Genomic DNA, 20,008 nt, shown 5'->3' on the forward strand with positions numbered 1-20,008 from the left:
TGTAATATGTATCTGTTATTTTATTTCGAATTATAAATTGAAAAACATGTCTATTATTTCAATGTTGTCAATTATATTTGCATAAGAATGAAAATGTAGAATGAGTATGGATGACTGATGCTATGTGGGATTTTAAACTGTTTAGTTGCTCATCCCTGGCTATATATATCAGTTAACTGTAGTTTGATTTGTAAAGCTTGCATATTTTAAAATGTATCAGTATGATTACTCGATCACGTTAGTGAGATTATTAATAGGAATTGTTTGTGGACCTATTGGGTGTAGACACCTCATTTTTGCACTCGCCTGATTAATCAACTCGTCAACCCGATTGCAACGGTTCCCAATGATGGATGTGTATTCCAATACTTTATTTTGTTACTAGATGTGTTTCAAAAATTTGGATGAGGTATCTCAAACTAACAAAACTGTAGGAACCATGCTACGCTAGGAAAATATAATCCCAAAAACATAGACATCGTCATTTCTTAGACAAAAAGAAGCTTTACGATAAAAATCACTAAAAAATGATCAAATTACTAAAACACCCCTAATCTTAAAACATCCATAGAGCCTACGTTGCGCTTAGAAAAATCTTTTCAAACACATAAAATAACAAATCGAAACCAAATCATTTTGCCAATTTTCACAGAATTTGACAAAATTATGAAAATGCCCCTCATAAAGTTCACGACCATTTCGCACAAAATTTTTTATAAATGATAAAAATCAACATTTCCATTGAATTCTTTATACAAAATCAATTCCAAAACATCCTGGAACATTGAAAACTGACTTAAAAAGCAAAAAATCCTCTCCGAGGTCAAAATGATAATTTTATAATTTTAATAATTAAAAATTTTAAAATTAATAATTAAAATATTAATTAATGTAAAGTGAAATCTTAATTAAAATCTTAAAGTCAATCAAGTAAGATTAAAGTCAAGATCTTAAAGTCAATCAAGTAAGACTAAAGTCAAAATCTTAAAGTCAATCAAGTGAGACTAAAAGTCAAAATCTTAATAGAATTCTAATTTAAATAATAACTCTATTTAAAACAATCATAATTAAATAATAACTTTATATAAAATAATCATAATTAAATAATAATTATATTTAAAACAATTCTAATTAAATAATAACTATATATAAAATGATTCTAAATAAACAATAACTCTCTCTAAAAGAATTATAATTAAACACTAACTCTATCTAAAAGACACTTAAAAAAATCTATAAATAGGGGTCCCTACAACCTATTTTTTTATGAAAAAAGAAATCCTAAAAAAAGTAGGTCAAAAAACTTCCCTAGCCTTCCATAAACCTTGATTTTGAAGCCCTAACTCCTTACCTAACATCCATACCCCAACTTTAGCTCAAAAAACACCTAGAGACCCTTCCAAAACACCCTATAAACAATAAAAAAATTAGAAAAATTCAGAAGGAGATACTTTATTTTGGAGATCCGAAACGAATCCGGTGACAGAATGAAGCGAGAATTGTTGTACGAAGAACTATTCTACCAGATCTGAGGGAACAAGAATGTTGTCTTCGTAAAGGTAAATAGTAAATTTTTTTTATTGATTAGGTCTTTTCAGCAATGTAGTTCTATTTGGGAATTAGTAGAGATCGATTTTTGTTGGGCAGGATTGGTGCCTAATACCTTCCAACTCTATAATGTGATCCCCGAACTCAGTTATTTTTTAAGTAGATTAGTTGTTTTTATCCGTTTAGAGTCGATGTTCGGTTCCTAGACCGCAATAATTAAGTGGCGACTCCCAAACCTCAAAAATCAAAAGCGGATCCACGCATCTTGCGGATAGAGGGCGCTTTCACTGGGTAACCATTGGTAATCACCCTTTACTTCCTATTTTTTTGAGCTTTAGAGCCTGCAGCCGGATAGGCAGTTGTAGAGCCGTCTAGCAAAGACTATCTGATGGGTCATACCGACGACCAAAGTCCGTTACTCGGTAAGCATCATGACTACTTCTACTGGGAGTCTGTTTGTCCTAGGAGAAGGTATACGTTCTTTTTGGGGCCGAGTGCTAGGTCTGTGTTAGAGTGATACATTTTTTGTAATCCTGTATATTTACTATTTTACGCCACTCTAATCTCACCTTATGCCGTTCGTAACTTATTCTCTTCCATATCTTGTATGTTGTTGACATATGTTATATACAAGATTTGTTTGGATATTGGTTTATCAGGTTTTGAGTTCCGTGAAACGTTAACATAAACAGAGGAGATCATGTCGAAATTTCAGAGTGTTACCTAGTGCCTCGAGGTGACCTTGAGATTTGTGTTAGTGTTCGGCGGGGCGCCACAAAGTACTTCCAGAGACTTTGAGATACATATTTCTTGGTAAAAGTCAAACTTTGTCTGTGATCTTACCTCAGTGTAATATAGTAGGAAAAGTTGTTAAAAGTTTTGAGAGAATGTTAATAAGTTATTAGTTGGACCACAATTGACATTAAGGGAATTAGTCCATCTGTGGTAATGCATCACATTCGTCTAGAGGATTTCACTAAACATTCCTTAGAACCTTAAAGACGATTAAATCCTATCATGAAGGATGTAGTTTGAAGTGAAATAATAAAACTATTAGATGCAGGTATCATCTATTTCATTTATAATAGTCGTTGGGTGAGTCTCATTTAGGTTGTTCCTAAGAAGTTTGGTATCACAGTGGTAGTGAACCAAGACAATTAATTAATTCCCACTCGAGTCCAAATCGGATGGAGAGTGTGTATCAATTATAAGAAACTCAACTCAATGACTCCCAAATATCACTTTTTTGCTACATTTCATTGACCAAATATCAACTAGTCTAGTAGGATATTTTATCTATTACTTCTTGGATAGTTACTCTGGGTACAATCAAATACCCATTGCTCATACTGATCAGGAGAAAATAATTTTTATTTGTCTCTTCAGAACTTTTGCGTATCACAGCGTGCCCTTTGGGTTGTGCAATGCACCAGCTATTTTTTAGCGGTGTATGATGAGTATATTTTTAGACATGATAGAAAGATCTTTCGAAGTGTTCATCAATATTTTTTAGTATTTGGAACAAGATTTTAGGAATGTCTCCATCACTTAACTTTGGTCCTTGTACATTGTAAAGAAGTCAATCAAATACTTAATTGGGAAAAATGCCATTTTATGGTAACATCCGAGATTGTGTCTGCAAAAGGGATTGAAGTAGATAAAATGAAGATAGGTTCTATTAAAAAGTTACCACCTCGTAAGGTTGTCAAAGAAATTAGGTCCTTCCTAGGCCATGCAGGTTTCTACTATAGATTCATTAAAGATTCTGAGAAGATCTTGAAGCTTTTATATAAACTCTTAAGCAAGGATGTTACTTTCAATTTCTCAGAGTCATGTCTTTTTGCTTAACAAGCTTAAGTCAAAGTTAATCTTAAAACCCATCATTTAACCTCCAAATTAGAATGTTCCATTTGAGGTTATGTTTGACACTTTGAATTATGCGATAGACACTATTTTGGGTCAACGAATCGATAAACATCCTCACGTTATCTAGTACGTCAGTACAACCCTTAGTAATGCTTAGCTAAACTATTCTACAATAAAGAAAAAAATGCTAGAAGTGATCTATGTCATTGATAAATTCCGCTTCTACCTAATAGGATTGAAAGTCATGGTCTACACAGACTATGCTGCTTTAAAGTACCTTCTGTCTAAAAAGTATACTAAAATAAGGTTAATCCGTTGGATTCTACTCTTATAAGAGTTTGATCTCGAAATCTATGAAAAAAATGGTGTAAAAAATGTCGTAGCTGACCACCTATGTAGGATTGTTATTGAGTCGTCTGAGAAATCTTTACCCATTATTGAATCCTTTCTTGATGAGAAACTTATACAAATATCCAATTTTAACATTCCGTGGTATACTGACATTATCAACTACCTAATTACAGATCAATTGCAAATCTCAATGACTAGGCAAGAGAAACTTTGTTTTCTTTTGAAAGCCAAGTGATATTTTTGGGACGAATCGAACTTATTCAAGTATTATCCCGACCAGATTATTAGACATTGTGTTCCAACTTGTGAGTTAGCCAATATCTTAGAGTTTTGTTATAATCATGCTCGCGGAGTACTTCAGTAATTTCTTTCCTTAGATTCTTTCTTGTAGCTAATTAGTGTTTATTTCATTATAAGATTAGTTTTAGCATTTTTCTTTGATTAAAGGGTACTTTGGAAATTTCTCATCAACCTTAACATCAAATAACAAGCCCTAATCTCTAACTCATCTTTTACATTTTTCATTTCCAAATTTGTCCAAATCAACATCCATCAAAGATCCAATTTTCATAAAAAGATAGCAATTCCAACACTGACAAACCAAATTTATTTATGACTGCAATTTGGGTGGATTGGCCTAGGATCAATCTGATCGATAAGTGAGCCAATGCCAAGTTATGTAGAACATGAGTTGAATTTGAATTAGAATAACTTAATCCCATCATATTTCAGGTTGAGCTGAACACAACCTAAACTCCAGAATATATTATAATATATAGAAGTATTTTTACATTAGTTATATATATTATTTAAATTATTTTTGAATTATTTCTTTTTATATATATATTTGTGATAGGGGATTTTTTTTTTAAACTTTTCTTTCAATGTGAGTCTATCACAATATATATGTATACATATAGATTTCTTGAAGATGAAAATTTAACTTTTACCGAATTTAACCGTCTAAGGGTTAATGAGATGGCCAAGACTACGCTTTAGAAAGTAGAAGTTTTGTGTCTGAACCCCCTTAGGGGCCATCCTCAAGGATTTATCCTAGAAATTACGTGGTGCATATGGGGAGAGGATTGCAAATACTTCGAGGATTAGTCGGGTGCTCTAAGAGGCCTAAATACTTTGATTTCAAAAAGAAAAAAAAGAACTTGTATTTAATTTTTCTAGAAAAAAAAAGAATAAGAGAAATAAAAAATTAGGCTTCTTTCAACCCAACACCATCTAGCTCGGGCTATTTCAAACTCAACCCAAACTTAAAAGCTCTAGGTCGGGTTAATAAGCCCAAGCTCAATGCTAAAGTTGAATTGATTTTGAATTGAGAGGTTTGCTACTTGGGTCAAACTTGGATCTACCCTCCAACTCATCCAGGTTTTAGCCCTAATTTTATTACAAAATTCGGCCAAGAATGACAAAGAAATCTCATATTGATTAAAGTCATGATAATTTGAGTACTTGAAATGAAATGTGCAAGGATCGTAGATATGTACTGTAGTTGTGTATCTTGAGAAGTACAGATTTTCAATTCTTGTACATGTCATGTCATGTTAGGGGAAGTCGATAAAGTATGCCACGCAGGATAGTCAGATTATCACGATTCTTTTGATTATTAAAACACTTAGGCCCTGCTTGTTTGCATCGCAAACTAATGCAAACGCAAAATTTTGTGGTTACAGAGTTTTACGTTTACTGAATTTTAAGTAATTTTATAATTAGAGTGCTTGGTTGTGTCCAATGCAGAATTTTGTGTTTGCTTGGTTATTTCGGAAAAAAAAAAAATGCAATTTATGTTTTCTTTGAAAAACCCAATTTTTCTTATAAAATCTAATTTAATATTTAAAGAAATTGGCATTTGGCTCCATCATTTTTAAACAAATTGAAATATTACAAATTAATATTCATTTCCATAAGAGATTAATATTTGAAAGATGATTACCCATTTGAACCAACATTTGAATCTAATTTGAATTAATTAAGTGGCACCTTCATTGTCAACTAAGCTATTCATATAGGGTGAATCATACCATCAGTGGCTAATTGAGATGGTAAGGACGATTGGGTATGCTCCCAGGTCATACATTTGAATCTCTATAGGCCCCTCTACTTAAAAAGTGGTTATATTTAACTGCTAACACATGTTAGGGTAGTTGATATGTGCGGCCCACCAAAGCAAAACAAAAATATAGGGTGAATTACTATTTCGTGAGCTGAAAATGAGTTATTTATGATTTTAGCCACTTTTCATTTTTATTATCAAAATATGAATAATCATATTGGGGAGAGAGAGAGAGAGAGAGAGAGAGAGAGAGAGAGATGAGCTTGGATCGTTCTTAGATCGTGTGGAAAAGAGGAAGATAAAAACGTAAAGTTTTGTGAAGGTTTTTGCTCCATAAAATTTGACGATATTTTTGGATGATTTTTTGTGAAATGTCATAGTTATTTATGGTGGGGCCCAAAAAAATATTTACATCCAACCAATCGCATTCGGCAAATCATTGTAAAAATTTCCGTTTATGATTTTTTGCAGGGCACCGAGTCGAATCAACCCGCCCAAACCGGTTCGGTCAATGTTGCGGTGCTTAAAAATAAAAACTTTGTAGCTCACCCAACCTCCTCGATCTCTCCGCCCCACATCGCCAATCTCATATAAACCCAAATAAAAACTTTGCAGCTCACTGCTCACCCAAACCTCCTCGATCTCTCCGTCCCACATCGCCAATCTCATATAAACCCAACTCCATTTCTTCCTCTCTCCTCGTCTACAACTCTCAACCTTCTCGATTTTTCCTCCTTCGCTCCCTTCAATCTAAATCGCTTTTTCTTTCTCTCTCTCTCTAGAAATGGCAGCGATTTTTCAGGGAATTGGAGCTGCAACAGCTTTGTCAGCCTCCTCTTCTTTCGACTCCAAGAGATTTCAGCTCTTCTCCACCAAATCCTTCCCAACTCCAGGTTTGATGCTTTTATTATTATTATTTTTTCAAAGTTTTTGATCTAATTGTTATAATTTCTTGATTTCGTTCTTTGTTTTTTGTTAGTTTCTGAGAGGAATGGAAGCGTTCTTGTTGTTAGATCTGATGGAAGGGTTACCAACTCCGCTGGTTCTAATTCTGGAGGTCGCAGTGGAAAGTTGATTACCAATGCAGTTGCAGTTAGACATCTCAACCTTTTACCATCTTTATTTAATGTTCTAAACTTTTTTTTAATTAAAAAAAAAAAAAATTTAAATGTTGGTTAACAATTTATGTTTGTTATCGATCAATTTTGATGTTTTCTTTGGCAATTGTTTCTAGGCAAAGGCCGAGGCTTCCACGGCAACTAAATCTGGGTAAGACTCTGCAATTTTTAATTTTTAATTTTTTTTTTTTTTGAATTTTCCTCTTCAATTTTAAATATTGATAATTTGCCACATCAAACAATTTTATCAGACCATGGTATTTTAATTTTTGACCCGAGAAGCATTCGTTTGATATTTTTGAATGGTTTTTTATGTAATATTATATTTAAATGTTGTTTGTTTTTTTTAGGTTGTAACTTGTGATGATTCCTAGTTTGCTTTTCAACTCTTTCTTCAGTCATATGCATATCTTCTTATACCACATTCGACCTCTCTCTCTCTCTTTTCAGAAACAATTACTTTTTCTCATTGGTGTTGTTATTCGTCTTTGTTGTACTTGCCTAAATCATCTCAATTGACTTTCTTTTATTTTATCTCTTCTTTGGGTTATTCCCCAATTTCCTCTGATATATTCATCCATCTCAATATCTTCATCTTTGCTATACTCATTTTATAAACATTTTGTTTCTTAATTGTCCAACATTCAACTCTACAAAGTACGACTTCTCTTATTGTTGTCCTTTAAATTTTTTCAATAGTTTGATTGGTACATGCAAACCATGATACTCACTTTGTCTAGTCTATCGTAATTCTATGGCAGATGATTACCAACCTCTATGTTTATAGATTATTGAACCTAAATAATTGAAATGGTTCCATTTGAATATTTTTTTTAGGAATTTTCCTACTAAAGATGCCCTACATATATTTTGTTTTGGTTCTACTTAACTTAAAACCCTCAGTTTCTAATGTATCCCTCCTTAATTCTAGATTTGAGTTTTCCAACTTCTCAAGTTCCATCCACCAATACTAAGTTATCCAATACACATGTGCCTGTACTGTAGCAGGTGCATGTGATTGGAAATATATAATGTAATGTGAGGTGCGCTTAAATTTCGAATGTATTGATGCATATAAGACAAAACTTTGGCTGTTGAGCCCGACCCATATGGGCTAAAAGTTTCTAGCCAAAGTTTTGTCTTATATGGGTTAAAAGTTTTGGAATGGGCTGATTTTTTGTCAGGATGATCTCTATGGTGTGGAGATCGTCCTCACAAAAAATCAGCCCATTCCGAAACTTTTAACCCCATCAAAAGTGATTTATAAACTAATGGTAAAAAATGACGGTCCACGATTCTTCAACTTATAAACTGGGGTTAGAAGTTTTAGAATTGGCTGTTTTTTTTGTGAGGACAGTCTCCTCACCATAAAGACCGTCCTCACAAAAAAATCAGCCCATTCCAAATCTTTTAGCCCATATAAGACAAAACACTTTGGCAACCGAACGAAACTTTTACCCTATATATATAGGGAAGCGTTCTTTTGCCAAAGTCCTAGCCAAAGTGTTTTGTCCTATATGGGCTAAAAGGTTTTGGAATGGGCTGCTTTTTTGTGAGGATGATCTCTATGGTGAGGAGACCATCCTCACAAAAACTCAGCCTATTCTGAATTTTCTAACCCCAGTTTATAATTGAAGAATCATGGACTGTTAATTTGTAACCATTTTTCATGGGGTTATATATATAGTACCATCATGAAGCCCAAGTATGGTGTGCAGATTATTTCATGAGCAAATGAAGCTGTGAATGTGAACCCCAACTGTTGTCTTTAAACTAATAGTAGATTTTCCATGTTGATCATTTCAATATTTAGTCTTTAGCTATTAAATATGAATATTGTTTATATTATTTAATATATGGCAGTTCATCTATATTGTGTTGGATAAGGACCCAACGCCGATTATGCCAAGATTGCCTATTTCTTCATTTTTCTATATACTCTACTTAACATTTGTAAAAATATTCTAAACAAAAACATAATCAACAAATGGAATCAACTGTATAGATGTGTTGGTGTATCGGGAGTCAATCTAGTCGACCCTTCCTGTCAGTGTCTAACTTAGACAAATGCATCATATCTATTTCCCAAAGGCTTACAGTAATTTATTTATTTTCAATAAATTTTAGTTAGTCAATGCTCATCTTAATTTGATTGTATCAGTTTAATCTTTCTATATATTTTATTTTTATTTTTCTCAAAATTCACTGTTTTTAACTGCACATAAACTTTGTATGTTGTTGACCGCTGATGTTGCCACACTACTTTGTAGCAATGTCATCTATCTGGGTAAATAGCATAATCGGTTGCTGGTTCTAGCATTATTCATATTTTATGATCACAAATTAAAATTTATACATAATGGAGTATTCTTTGATGATGTTGAAGAGGTTACTTCAGAAGATATCCAATATAGAACTACCATAAGATTATATGTGCTTGCAGCATAAATGCTGCTTCTCTTTCACAAATTACTTGCATTCCATTTACCGACGAAAGTGAATTGGCTTCATTTTCTAAATATTTTCTAAGACGCATGATTGCAATTTTTGAATTAATTTTTATCGTTGAGTTGGTTTCTCTAAGTTTTCTTTGTCTTTATATTCTTTATACAACAACTAGACACATAATTTCAATGATCCCTGCATTTCACATAATTTCATGTTTATATAATTTCACTTGATTTTAAGATTCACCGCTAAAAATGGTCTTCCATCTAATTCTATCTTCGAAGCATGAAAGTGGAAATTCTTGTGCAACACTAGATCAGCTAGACTACAAAGCATGTTGTGTGATATACATCCATGTTTTCTTGCACTTCCAATTTTCTGTTCATAGTTGTTATATATAAACACTTTCTATTAGCAATCGTTAATATGTTTGCTTGACTTTTGTACCCTACTCAGGCATGAGCTCTTGCTTTTCGAAGCCCTTCAAGAAGGTTTGGAGGAAGAGATGGCCAGAGATCCCCGAGTATGCGTCATGGGGGAAGACGTAGGTCACTATGGAGGCTCATACAAGGTAACAAAGGGTCTGGCCCCAAAGTACGGGGATCTCAGGGTGCTTGATACTCCCATTGCCGAGAACTCCTTCACAGGCATGGCTATTGGGGCTGCCATGACTGGCCTCCGCCCAATCATCGAGGGTATGAACATGGGTTTCCTTCTCTTGGCTTACAACCAAATCTCAAACAACTGTGGTATGCTCCACTACACTTCAGGTGGCCAGTTCACCATCCCGGTTGTCATCCGTGGGCCTGGTGGTGTTGGGCGTCAACTTGGAGCGGAACACTCACAACGGCTAGAGTCCTATTTTCAGTCAATCCCGGGAATCCAGATGGTTGCGTGCTCAACTCCTTATAATGCAAAGGGTTTAATGAAGGCTGCCATTCGGAGTGAGAATCCAGTTATATTGTTTGAACATGTTTTGCTCTACAATCTCAAGGAGAGAATCCCGGATGAAGAGTATGTACTCTCACTCGAAGAGGCAGAGATGGTGAGGCCGGGGGAGCACATAACGATCCTCACTTACTCTCGCATGAGGTACCATGTCATGCAGGCTGCAAAGACACTCGTGAACAAGGGGTACGATCCTGAGGTCATTGATATTAGGTCATTAAAACCGTTCGATCTGTACACGATCGGGAATTCAGTGAAGAAGACTCACCGAGTGCTGATTGTGGAGGAATGTATGCGGACAGGTGGGATTGGTGCTAGCTTGACGGCAGCCATTAACGAGAATTTTCATGATTACTTGGATGCCCCTATTATGTGCTTGTCATCACAGGACGTGCCAACTCCATATGCGGGAACATTGGAAGAATGGACTGTTGTTCAGCCGGCACAGATTGTGGCTGCTGTCGAGAAGCTTTGTCAGTAACAAACTGATTAAATCTGTGAGAAGAAAGGTAGTATTTCTAGTAAATTTTGCACTCCTTTTTTCTGCTAAGTTGTTCTGCGACTCATCTAAATGTTATTTGTTGTTATTGGGTTAAGTTATGTTAAATTTTAAATATAAATTCTATTAATAGTTAATATTGGATATCATTGGAAAAATCTTGACCAGAGAATGTGGATATGTTCTCGGAGATAGTCTATTATTCTCTATAAAATCTTTACCATTGTATCTGTCCTCTTTTTTTCCCATAATTTGGGAAACGAGTTCCATCAATGGTAAAATTATTTGTTTGGTTTGCAGATTTGAACAAAATTCTTATAATGTATAATATATATTAGAGGGGTTACCTTAGTTATTGCAACTTTGCATTGAGGGTTTGGAGTTATTTTATTTTCCTTTTCAGCCACCGTGTTGCTTTTCACACTTTGTTTTGTCATTGGTTCAAATTTCAATGTTGGTCAACCAAAATGTTAATGGAAAGGTCCATAAGTAATTTTCCCTTTCTTCTTTAATAAGCAAAATTTGTGGGTAACTCTATTTGCAGCACACTGAGATGACTAATTGCAACTAATTAAGTGAGTTTTAAAAAAAAAAGGCCAATTGCATTTTTACCCTTTTGTGTTTTCTCCTTCCTTCCTTCCTTCTCTCTCTCTCTCTCTCCCCCCTTTCATGTTCATCTTCTTTTGAGTTTTGTGCGAGGTTGAATAAATGGAGATTAGATTTTAGAATTTTTTTGGTATATAATCTCTAAGGAAGATGGAAAAATCACTTTTAAAACCTTCAAAACAATGATTTTGAATTGAAGAACTTTGAAATTTTTTGATAGATTTTGTTCAATAGGTTCAAATTGAACTTGTTTTAGCAAATTCAATAAGTATCTACTGAATATTATCAAACATGTCTAATAGGTATATATCAGACAAAGCTTTCTACCGAATGTTACAAAATTGATTCGTCTGGTACTTATCGAATCTTACAAAATAGATTCGGTAGATACCTATTGAACGCAACTTGTTCAATGGGAACTTGATGAGTTGATTCGCCTACACGTCTTGTTTTTACTATTATATCAGGAGTTACTATCATGTGAACAACTTCGACTCGATTGGAAGTATTAGGATAAGAAGAAACAAGTAAGATCAAAGTTTAAAATCCTCATTGAAACCTTTTCTAGATGTAAAGAAGAAGAAGAAATGAAGGAGGGAGAGGATAGATGAAGAATAAGAGAAGAGGAAGAAGAAGAAGAAGAAGAATTCGTTCGGTACATTTAGGTGGGTGAAATCAGTAATTTAGATTAAAGTAAATTTATTAGGTGTGTGCAATTATGTATTTAAAGTTAAGGTGAGTATCACAAGCAAGTGGGTACAATTGGCCATGGTGGTGTGGGCAAATAGATTGAATCAAAAGTTATTGATAAGTGGTCGAGATGACGGGCAGAAAACAGATAACAAAGAAACATAGAAAACCAGCCCACTAAGTGTTGGAAGAAATGCAACAAACCCCCTCCTATCCAACGAAGAAATCTTCGAAAAACACCCCTACACACACACTTCTGGTCAATTTTCAACAGTTGGGGGCACTTAAAACATGGTGGTTGAGCTACTTGGTTCGTTGCTATCAAAATCAAGAATCACTCCAACTTTAGAATAGGAAGCTTTGCATCCATTCGATCTGGTGAAAGAAAATGGATCGACGAACTGATTGTGTTATCGGGAAGTCAAGTCAGTAGCCATTTGGAAAGAAAATGAGTAAATCCAGAAATTCTGATTAAACTTATTATAACTTTAACAATATCTTGGCTAGTTCTTATATCTTCACATCATTTCTTATTACTTCCATGCGAATTTTACCTTCCTCATTGTTGTAATATACAAACCATCTCAATTAACATTCTTATATTTTATTCTCGTCGAGGTTTTTCCTATATTCCCTCAAACATTGTCATTTCTGATTCATCAGATTGTCACGACTCCTGATATTCAATCTACATTGCCTCACCACCTTTAGAAAAGATAAATGAAGTCTGATCTCTAATATGAAGAAAAAGTTGGATTTTCCATAAAAAAAGATGCAAGGTTGAGGTGAAAAAGTGAGGAATGAGCGAAGTGTATATGCCGTACGGATTGCCCCGACAACTTCTTCTTCAGGAAACCCTGATCATATTTCAGGCTCAATCCACAATTACGAGCAATGGTAATAACTATTTCAACAGCTATATTTTTCTAAGAAACATTATGCTTTAAACACAAAATATATATTGAAAACTGTAGTAGCCATTTATAAAAATACCATCCTTAAATTGTTGCAAAAGTATAAATTCATCGGAAGTATTTCTAGACAGTGAATGAGTTTGCTCATGAACACATAAACTTAACCTATATCATTGCTGTATGATAAGATTTGATGGTCCATTGGTGATATTCGTAGACCTTTTATAACCTGGGTAGGAGGCGAGGTTGGTCCGACTCAGTCAGGATATGATCACGAGTGATCTCCTTGAGTGAACGACAGCCGCTTAACGCCATAGTCAGCTCAAACTCATCGCGAAGCATTTGGAGTACCTTTTTAACACCAGTCTCACCTTCGGCAGCCAAAGAGAACACCACAGGCCTTCCAATCTGAAATTGATAATAGGGTAAGATGCCAAGGACAAGTAGGCTGGAGTGTTTTGGATTGTTGTTATTTATTTACTTACAAATATGCCAGAGGCGCCTAATGCCAATGCTTTGAAGACATCTGTCCCACGACGAATACCACCATCCACGTACACGGGAACTCGGCCTTGAGCCGCTTTAACAACCTGAAATTATCTCAACAGTAATAGAGTATTAGATATGGTGCATTGTAGCTAGATGTATATCAATACAGCATAAAGATTAGATTAGATTATATTAACTTTCTTTTTTTCCCTACTTGTAAAAAGTTTTCCATTCTATTATGTGTCGAATGGATATTGATACAGCAGAATTAATATAGTTCAATGCCTCTTCATGTGTCGATATGTTCCTTAGATGCAACTGATTTTAAGCATCATATTTTTATCAAACTCACAATGACCTTTGATCCCAGTGTGTGTGGGGGGTGGGGGGTTGCGTGTGGCGTGTGAGTGAGAGAAGGTGGCAAGAGAAAAAGATAGGCTATTCAGCTCGCTTGACTTTGGTGGGTTGGTGTGGGTGATCAGATCATCTTCACATGAAGATTAGGTTAGATTTGTTTCCATTTTATTAATTGGAGTTCATTTCTAATTAGTATTCCTTTCTATTATTCTCTATATGAACCCAATAGGGTTCTTGTAACCATCTCAACAATAACTACAATTTGATTCCATTTTAAACAAAACCTGTTGTTAATTAGAATTTTTTACCTTTTATTAATTAGAGTCTAGTTTTAATTAGTATTCCTTTCTATCATTCTCCATATAAACTTAAGAGGGTTCTTCTAATCACATCAACAGTAAGTACAATTCATTCCATTTCAAACAAAACCCATCATCTAAGAATACAAGATCAAGTTTAATGAAAGTGCAAGCTCAAATAAATGTTTTTTTTTGTGAGAATGGCAATGTACCTCTTCCAAACAGCTTATAGTGGCTGGGACATAATCGAGTTGGCGAGCTCCATGATTGGACACAATAATCCCTGCTGCCCCAGCTTGTACAGATAACCTTGCTGTATGAAAAAAATTAATTAAGGGTTATATTGGAGATTTTCTATGGATAAAGAACATGAAGAGGGGAAGGGGGGTGTTCAAATTGCTTACCATCCTCAGCAGTCATCACACCCTTCACTAGAATTGGCAATTGGGTGATTGTTTGAAGCCACTTCACATCCTGTCCAAACCCAAAAGATTGTCTCAAAAGGATGTTATTCTGCTAGAATAACAGACCTTACATTGCCACTTCAACTTTTGTTTATAACAACAACTCATGACATTAAATAAGGTGTTTGAAGGTAAACATTTCTTTTTTAATTACAAAACCCCCTTTCCATTTCTATTTCTTCTCTGAAGTTCTTCGATTTGGGTTTCTACTCGGGTGAGAAAAGCTCCGAAGAATTGGTTATGAGAATAAGAGAGGAAGAAGCCTAAGGTTGGCAGCTGTTGAATTACTGTCGCAACCCTTTTTGGCCCGATCAGTAATTTCATTGAAGGTGTGTTATAAACAGAAGTTGGTGTGCCGCCTAATATACCTTCCAGCTTAGAGATCGATCAATTTGACCAGCAACATATGAGGCAAGTCCAGAGTCATCTGCCTGCATGGGCCGACAAACAAATCACGAACAAAAATAATAACATGCAACGAAGATCCTCAATCTACATAAAACAAACAAACACAGATTTCTATTTGTTACTCACTTTGTCCATCTTTCCGAGGTCCAACCCTTCGAAATTCTTCAATGCCAAAAAAGGTGGTAAGGTAAATCTGCAGAGCATTGTTTCAAACTAAACTTTAGATTCATAAGAAAATTTATGTATCCAAGCAAATTAGACTCACACGGGTCTAACCCTGAGGGGTTGGCTCAATGGCAATTTCGGACCGAAAAGCAGTTGATGCTCAGTATGAGCAATAATTCCTCAGGGGCCACCCATGAGGGCACACCCTCACTTACTTGGTGCGTGTGATGTGCGGGCATTGCATGTGTCCTAGGACAAGACCATGGTCTATGGACTGGGCAAAGCCCAGATACGGACCCGGTCTGCTGTCTACAGGGATACCCGGCTATCCCAAAAAAAATAAAAATAGACTCACACGAGTTGCAAAGTGGTTCAACCAAATCTTTCAAGCTATTGGTGTATTTAAAGAATGTTCAAGTACACCTATTCTTGATGTCAGCTTCCCTGCGGCCGAGTCTTGGAGTGTCAACAGTGAGGGCAATTGCCTTAAATCCAGCCCTTTCAGCTCTTCTAACAAGCTGTGCAACTACATTCCTGTCCTTGTAAACCTGAACAACAAACGGAGGAATCATAAATAGTTAACCAAATATAACCGAACGAAAGGAAAATAAAAAGAGGATCACCCAAACTTACATATAGCTGGAAAAAACGAATCCCGGGTCCAGTTGAAGCAACTTCTTCAACGCTGGAAGTAGACCATGAAGATAATGTCTGGAACAACCAACCATCCATGCATGAGTGGATTCACTTTATTTCATGAAAGAATCACCAAACATGAGAAAAAAAAAAAAAAAAAACACAGAAAAGAAGGTTGATCAATTGCAAAAACATTTGAATTAAGATCAGATACTAAATAGAGATCAAATGTACATAATTTCAGGATTGGAGCATAGCATACGATTTTTTTTTTTAAATTCAACATCTTGATCAAACATGAAAATTTTATGGGCGAATTCGAATTTCAAACAAAATTAATTCGTACTCAAACATCTTTTATTGATTGAAACCAACAAGGTCAAAAACATTTGCAACTGTAGATTCCGTGGTTTAGCCTGAATAAGATTACTTCACATAGAACATAAGAGATGAAATGCCAAACCATAATTGTTCCAGCCGCTGATGCTGCTCTTGCTGTCGCATACTCTCCTGCATGGAAATCAAACCTTGGGTTAAAAAAAAAAACACACGGTTTTTTTTCTTCTTCTCATTTTTAACCGACCAGAACCTGGGTTCTATAATTCAATCAATCATTCAATAATTTCTTCATCAAATAAATTGAGTTCAAACAAACCCCCCCGAAAAGTACCATTTATATTCTTAACCATTCATCAAATCTGAGTCACATTTCTTGTTTCCAAGCTTCAAACATAAGAAAGAACAATACCTTCAGGGTGAGCCATTTTCTGCATGGCAGTTGGAGAAATCATGATAGGCATCGATATCTTGAAACCCAATACATTGGTGGTCATGTCTATCTTGCTTACATCAATAAGAATGCGAGGTCGGAACCTGTATTTCAATTAAATAATAATGTGAGAGAAGAACACTTAGAAGAAACATGCAGCAATTATGGTTAAAAATTAAAATAAAATGCACTTAAAGCAAAAAAAGAGGCTCACAGTATAACTATTTTACATAATTGTAAGAAACTCTTTCTAGAACTTAGATCGTCAAAGAAATGAAATCAAAGTCCTCTTTCACTCACAAATAAGGAAACGTGAATAAAAACAATCTTTCAACGATGGCACTTATGATCTAAAAACAGGATAAATCAATATTCTAGTCAGAATTCACTTTCTTAACTATCCAAGTACAGAAGTTGGGGTCTTGGGGACTAAAATATGGATAGGAAACTTACTTAATCCTTGTGAATGCATATCTGTTCTCCTTGAGAGTCCACTGATCCTCAGCACCTGATGCGTAGTAGTCGAACACCATCTTTGGCAACTTCTGCTTTGCAATGGCTTCATACTCTTCAACATTGGTTATCTCCATCTTTACGACCGACTATTTAAACTTCTCAAAGTCTACAAAAATATCGGAAATGCTGAGTATATGAGATCCATATTCTACTCATAAGATGTACCCACAACCAAAAAATAGTTTTTTAATCAAATTCTGCTCAAACCCATGTAGAAAACAGAGATGCAAATCAAACCAACCAACTAAAATTAATGCCGACCTAGTTATAAAAGTGGCAATCTTGCTAGTTATAAAAGTGAAGACCACGCTGGTATAAAGTAGCGAGATCACTGCGAAGGGAGTTCTAGGTTCAAACAGAAATAGGAATCTAGTTTCCCATCCCACTGTTTGAGATTAGGTGTAGATAATAATTATGAGGAAAATTTCGAGAAAATTAAAAAAAAATAGTAAAGAATATCAAATTCTGTTTCCCAACCCATTGTTTGAGATAAGGCCTAGATAATAATTATAATGAAATCTACAAGAAAATAAATAAATAATAGATAATAAATTCTGTTTCCCATCCCATTGTTTGAGATAAGGCCTAGATAATAATTATGATGAAATCTACAAGAAAATAAATAAATAATAGATAATAAATTCTGTTTCCTATCCCATTGTTTGAGAAAAGGCATAGATAATAATTATGATAAAATCTACAAGAAAAATAAAAAAAGTAACATATAACAAATTCTGTTTCCCATGCCAGTATTTGAGATAAGGCATAGATAATAATAATTTTGATGAAATATACAAGAAAAAAAAAGGTAACAGATATCAAATTCTGTTTCCCATCCCATTGTTTGAGATAAGGCATAGATAATAATTTTGATGAAATCTAAAAGAAAAGAAAAGAAAAAAAAGCAGTAACAGATCAAATTCTGTTTCCACCCCCATGAGGAAAAATACATAAAAAACTCATCTGATATATCAGTCTGCAAAAACCCACAAAAGATAACAAGCACAAATTGCACAAATTTATATCAAAATCCACTTTATCTGCCAGTAAGAAAGTAGAAACTCTGAACCTCACATCAGATACATAGAAACAGAATTTGTAGAATTACCAATAACAGAGTCTGAGACTGAATTCTGCTAATTTTCACACAAGAAAACACAGAAAACAAACCCAAACTTACACTAATTAAAAATCTACTCTTATACCCAGCAAGAAATTTAAGCAATGAATTTGAAATAAGATTCTGCGATAAGAACCACTTTCAGGAAAAAAAGAAAAAAAGAGAGGGAGAATTGAAGATGAAGTTATCTCTTAAGCTTATTACAAAAGCGAAAAATGGAGCCTAAATTCATAAACAAATTGAATGTCAGACCCAAATCTGATAAACCCAATCTTGAAAAAATAAAATGAGACCAAAAAGTTCCTCAAACAATGTTCTTAGAAGAATAAAAACTCAATCACTAATCAAATTGCAATAAGACCCAGATACAAAAACAAGTAAATAAACAATCTGATAGTGGAATTTACACTAAATAAACGTTCTGAGATGGAAAGAAAAGAAGAGTAACAGACTGCTAAGAAAGAGAGGAGCAGACCTTGTTGGCTCCTTTGGTAAGCAGATGGAGAGTGTATGAATGAAAGGAAAAGAAGAGAGGTGTTGTAGATAAATGAAGAGAGAGTGAGGACAAATGGGTAGGAATTATTAAAAGGGATTTACAGTTTTGTGGATCAGTTTTTCGAGGTGAGGATTTGAAACCGCATCTGATCATGGAAATGGGTTGTCTTTCATCCACATATGTCTTCATGTGTTGGAGAACGTTGGTGTGATTATCAAACTCAATAGTAAAAATATATATTTTTATTTATTAAAAATGTCCCTATATTCTCTTTCTCTCTTGTCGCTGTCTGAATGCTTTCAGTTTGGATGGATTAATCGGGTGGTGACGACGGATCTTATCCTCTTTTTTTTTTTTTTTCGTTTTCTCCTCACCTAAGCCCACAAGTGAAGACTAAGAGGGAGACACAGCGCAGCCGCCGAAGTCACAAGAGTACTACTCACCAACGGCTCATTCAAGTAAAAGAATCAAAATCATTTTAAAAGGACAATGATTTTTGTAGACGGAAAAACTTATACTATCTTGAGATTTGTGATGATACCTCGAGATCTTCTCTCCTCGTAGATTTGTGATAATACCTCGCATTCTTCTCTCTTTGTATCTTGAGTGTACCTGTAACAATACCTCTCCAAAATTCAAATTAGAATCTTAGTACAAAAATAATATAAAATTTAGAGGGAGAAGATCTCATCCTTTTTAGTATTTTATTCATCGATTTATAGAGATAAAACTCTAGAATTTCTTTAAATCTTGTTACCAATTTGACCCTTATCTAATTTGGTGATTTTAGAACGTATCTAATCAATATCTCGTCCTCATACATTCATTCTTTCTTGGGATTTTTCTTTATCAAGATTTTAACCACTTTTGATCTAATCCTTAATTTTTTAAGAATTTGGATTGATTGAACGGCTCTACCATGTGTCCTTAACCAAATATTTCCTTGATCAATCGAGAGTCAAACCACGATTAATTTGTGATCGAGCCACTGAGCTTTCTCTTGGACGAGTTGACTTGGATATCTGTGTCTAATTCGAATCCCTAGGTGCCATGTGTCATCCCTTGGTATCCAATGAAAAATATCCTCCACAATTTTTTAACTCAAAAACTCATTGACGTGGCATGGGAAAGAACTGTAGATTTTTTTCCCTTGGAAAACACAATTGCACATCCCCATAAACACATGCAATTGTGTATCAATTTGTGCACATGTCACATCAATGAGTTTTTTTTATT

The 20,008-nt window shown here is 34.6% G+C and overlaps 2 protein-coding genes across 2 annotated transcripts; one reads left to right on the forward strand and one right to left on the reverse strand.

Annotated features, from left to right (window-relative positions):
• The first annotated feature begins 6,388 nt into the window (after nt 1-6,388).
• Nucleotides 6,389-10,980, forward strand: LOC147387971 (pyruvate dehydrogenase E1 component subunit beta-3, chloroplastic-like). The gene is made up of 4 exons (XM_086421783.1): nt 6,389-6,723; nt 6,810-6,922; nt 7,065-7,099; nt 9,853-10,980. Exons 1-4 carry the CDS (start codon nt 6,615-6,617, stop codon nt 10,823-10,825), a joined length of 1,230 nt encoding a protein of 409 aa, XP_086277909.1. The 5' UTR covers nt 6,389-6,614; the 3' UTR covers nt 10,826-10,980.
• Nucleotides 10,981-13,098: 2,118 nt separating this feature from the next.
• On the reverse strand, nt 13,099-18,935 carry LOC147387972 (glycolate oxidase 1). Its single transcript, XM_086421784.1, has 12 exons — nt 18,752-18,935; nt 17,094-17,262; nt 16,620-16,744; nt 16,335-16,381; nt 15,869-15,946; nt 15,659-15,783; nt 15,197-15,263; nt 15,031-15,093; nt 14,603-14,672; nt 14,411-14,511; nt 13,539-13,643; nt 13,099-13,461 (listed from the first exon to the last, which is right to left on the reverse strand). The coding sequence occupies exons 2-12, from the start codon at nt 17,228-17,230 to the stop codon at nt 13,276-13,278; spliced, it is 1,104 nt and encodes a 367-aa protein (XP_086277910.1). The 5' UTR covers nt 17,231-17,262; nt 18,752-18,935; the 3' UTR covers nt 13,099-13,275.
• Between the last annotated feature and the right edge of the window lie 1,073 nt (nt 18,936-20,008).

Source organism: Akebia trifoliata, chromosome 13 (assembly GCF_017979445.1).
Source record: "Akebia trifoliata isolate Shusen 1 chromosome 13, ASM1797944v1, whole genome shotgun sequence".
NCBI classification, from domain to species: Eukaryota; Viridiplantae; Streptophyta; class Magnoliopsida; order Ranunculales; family Lardizabalaceae; genus Akebia; species Akebia trifoliata.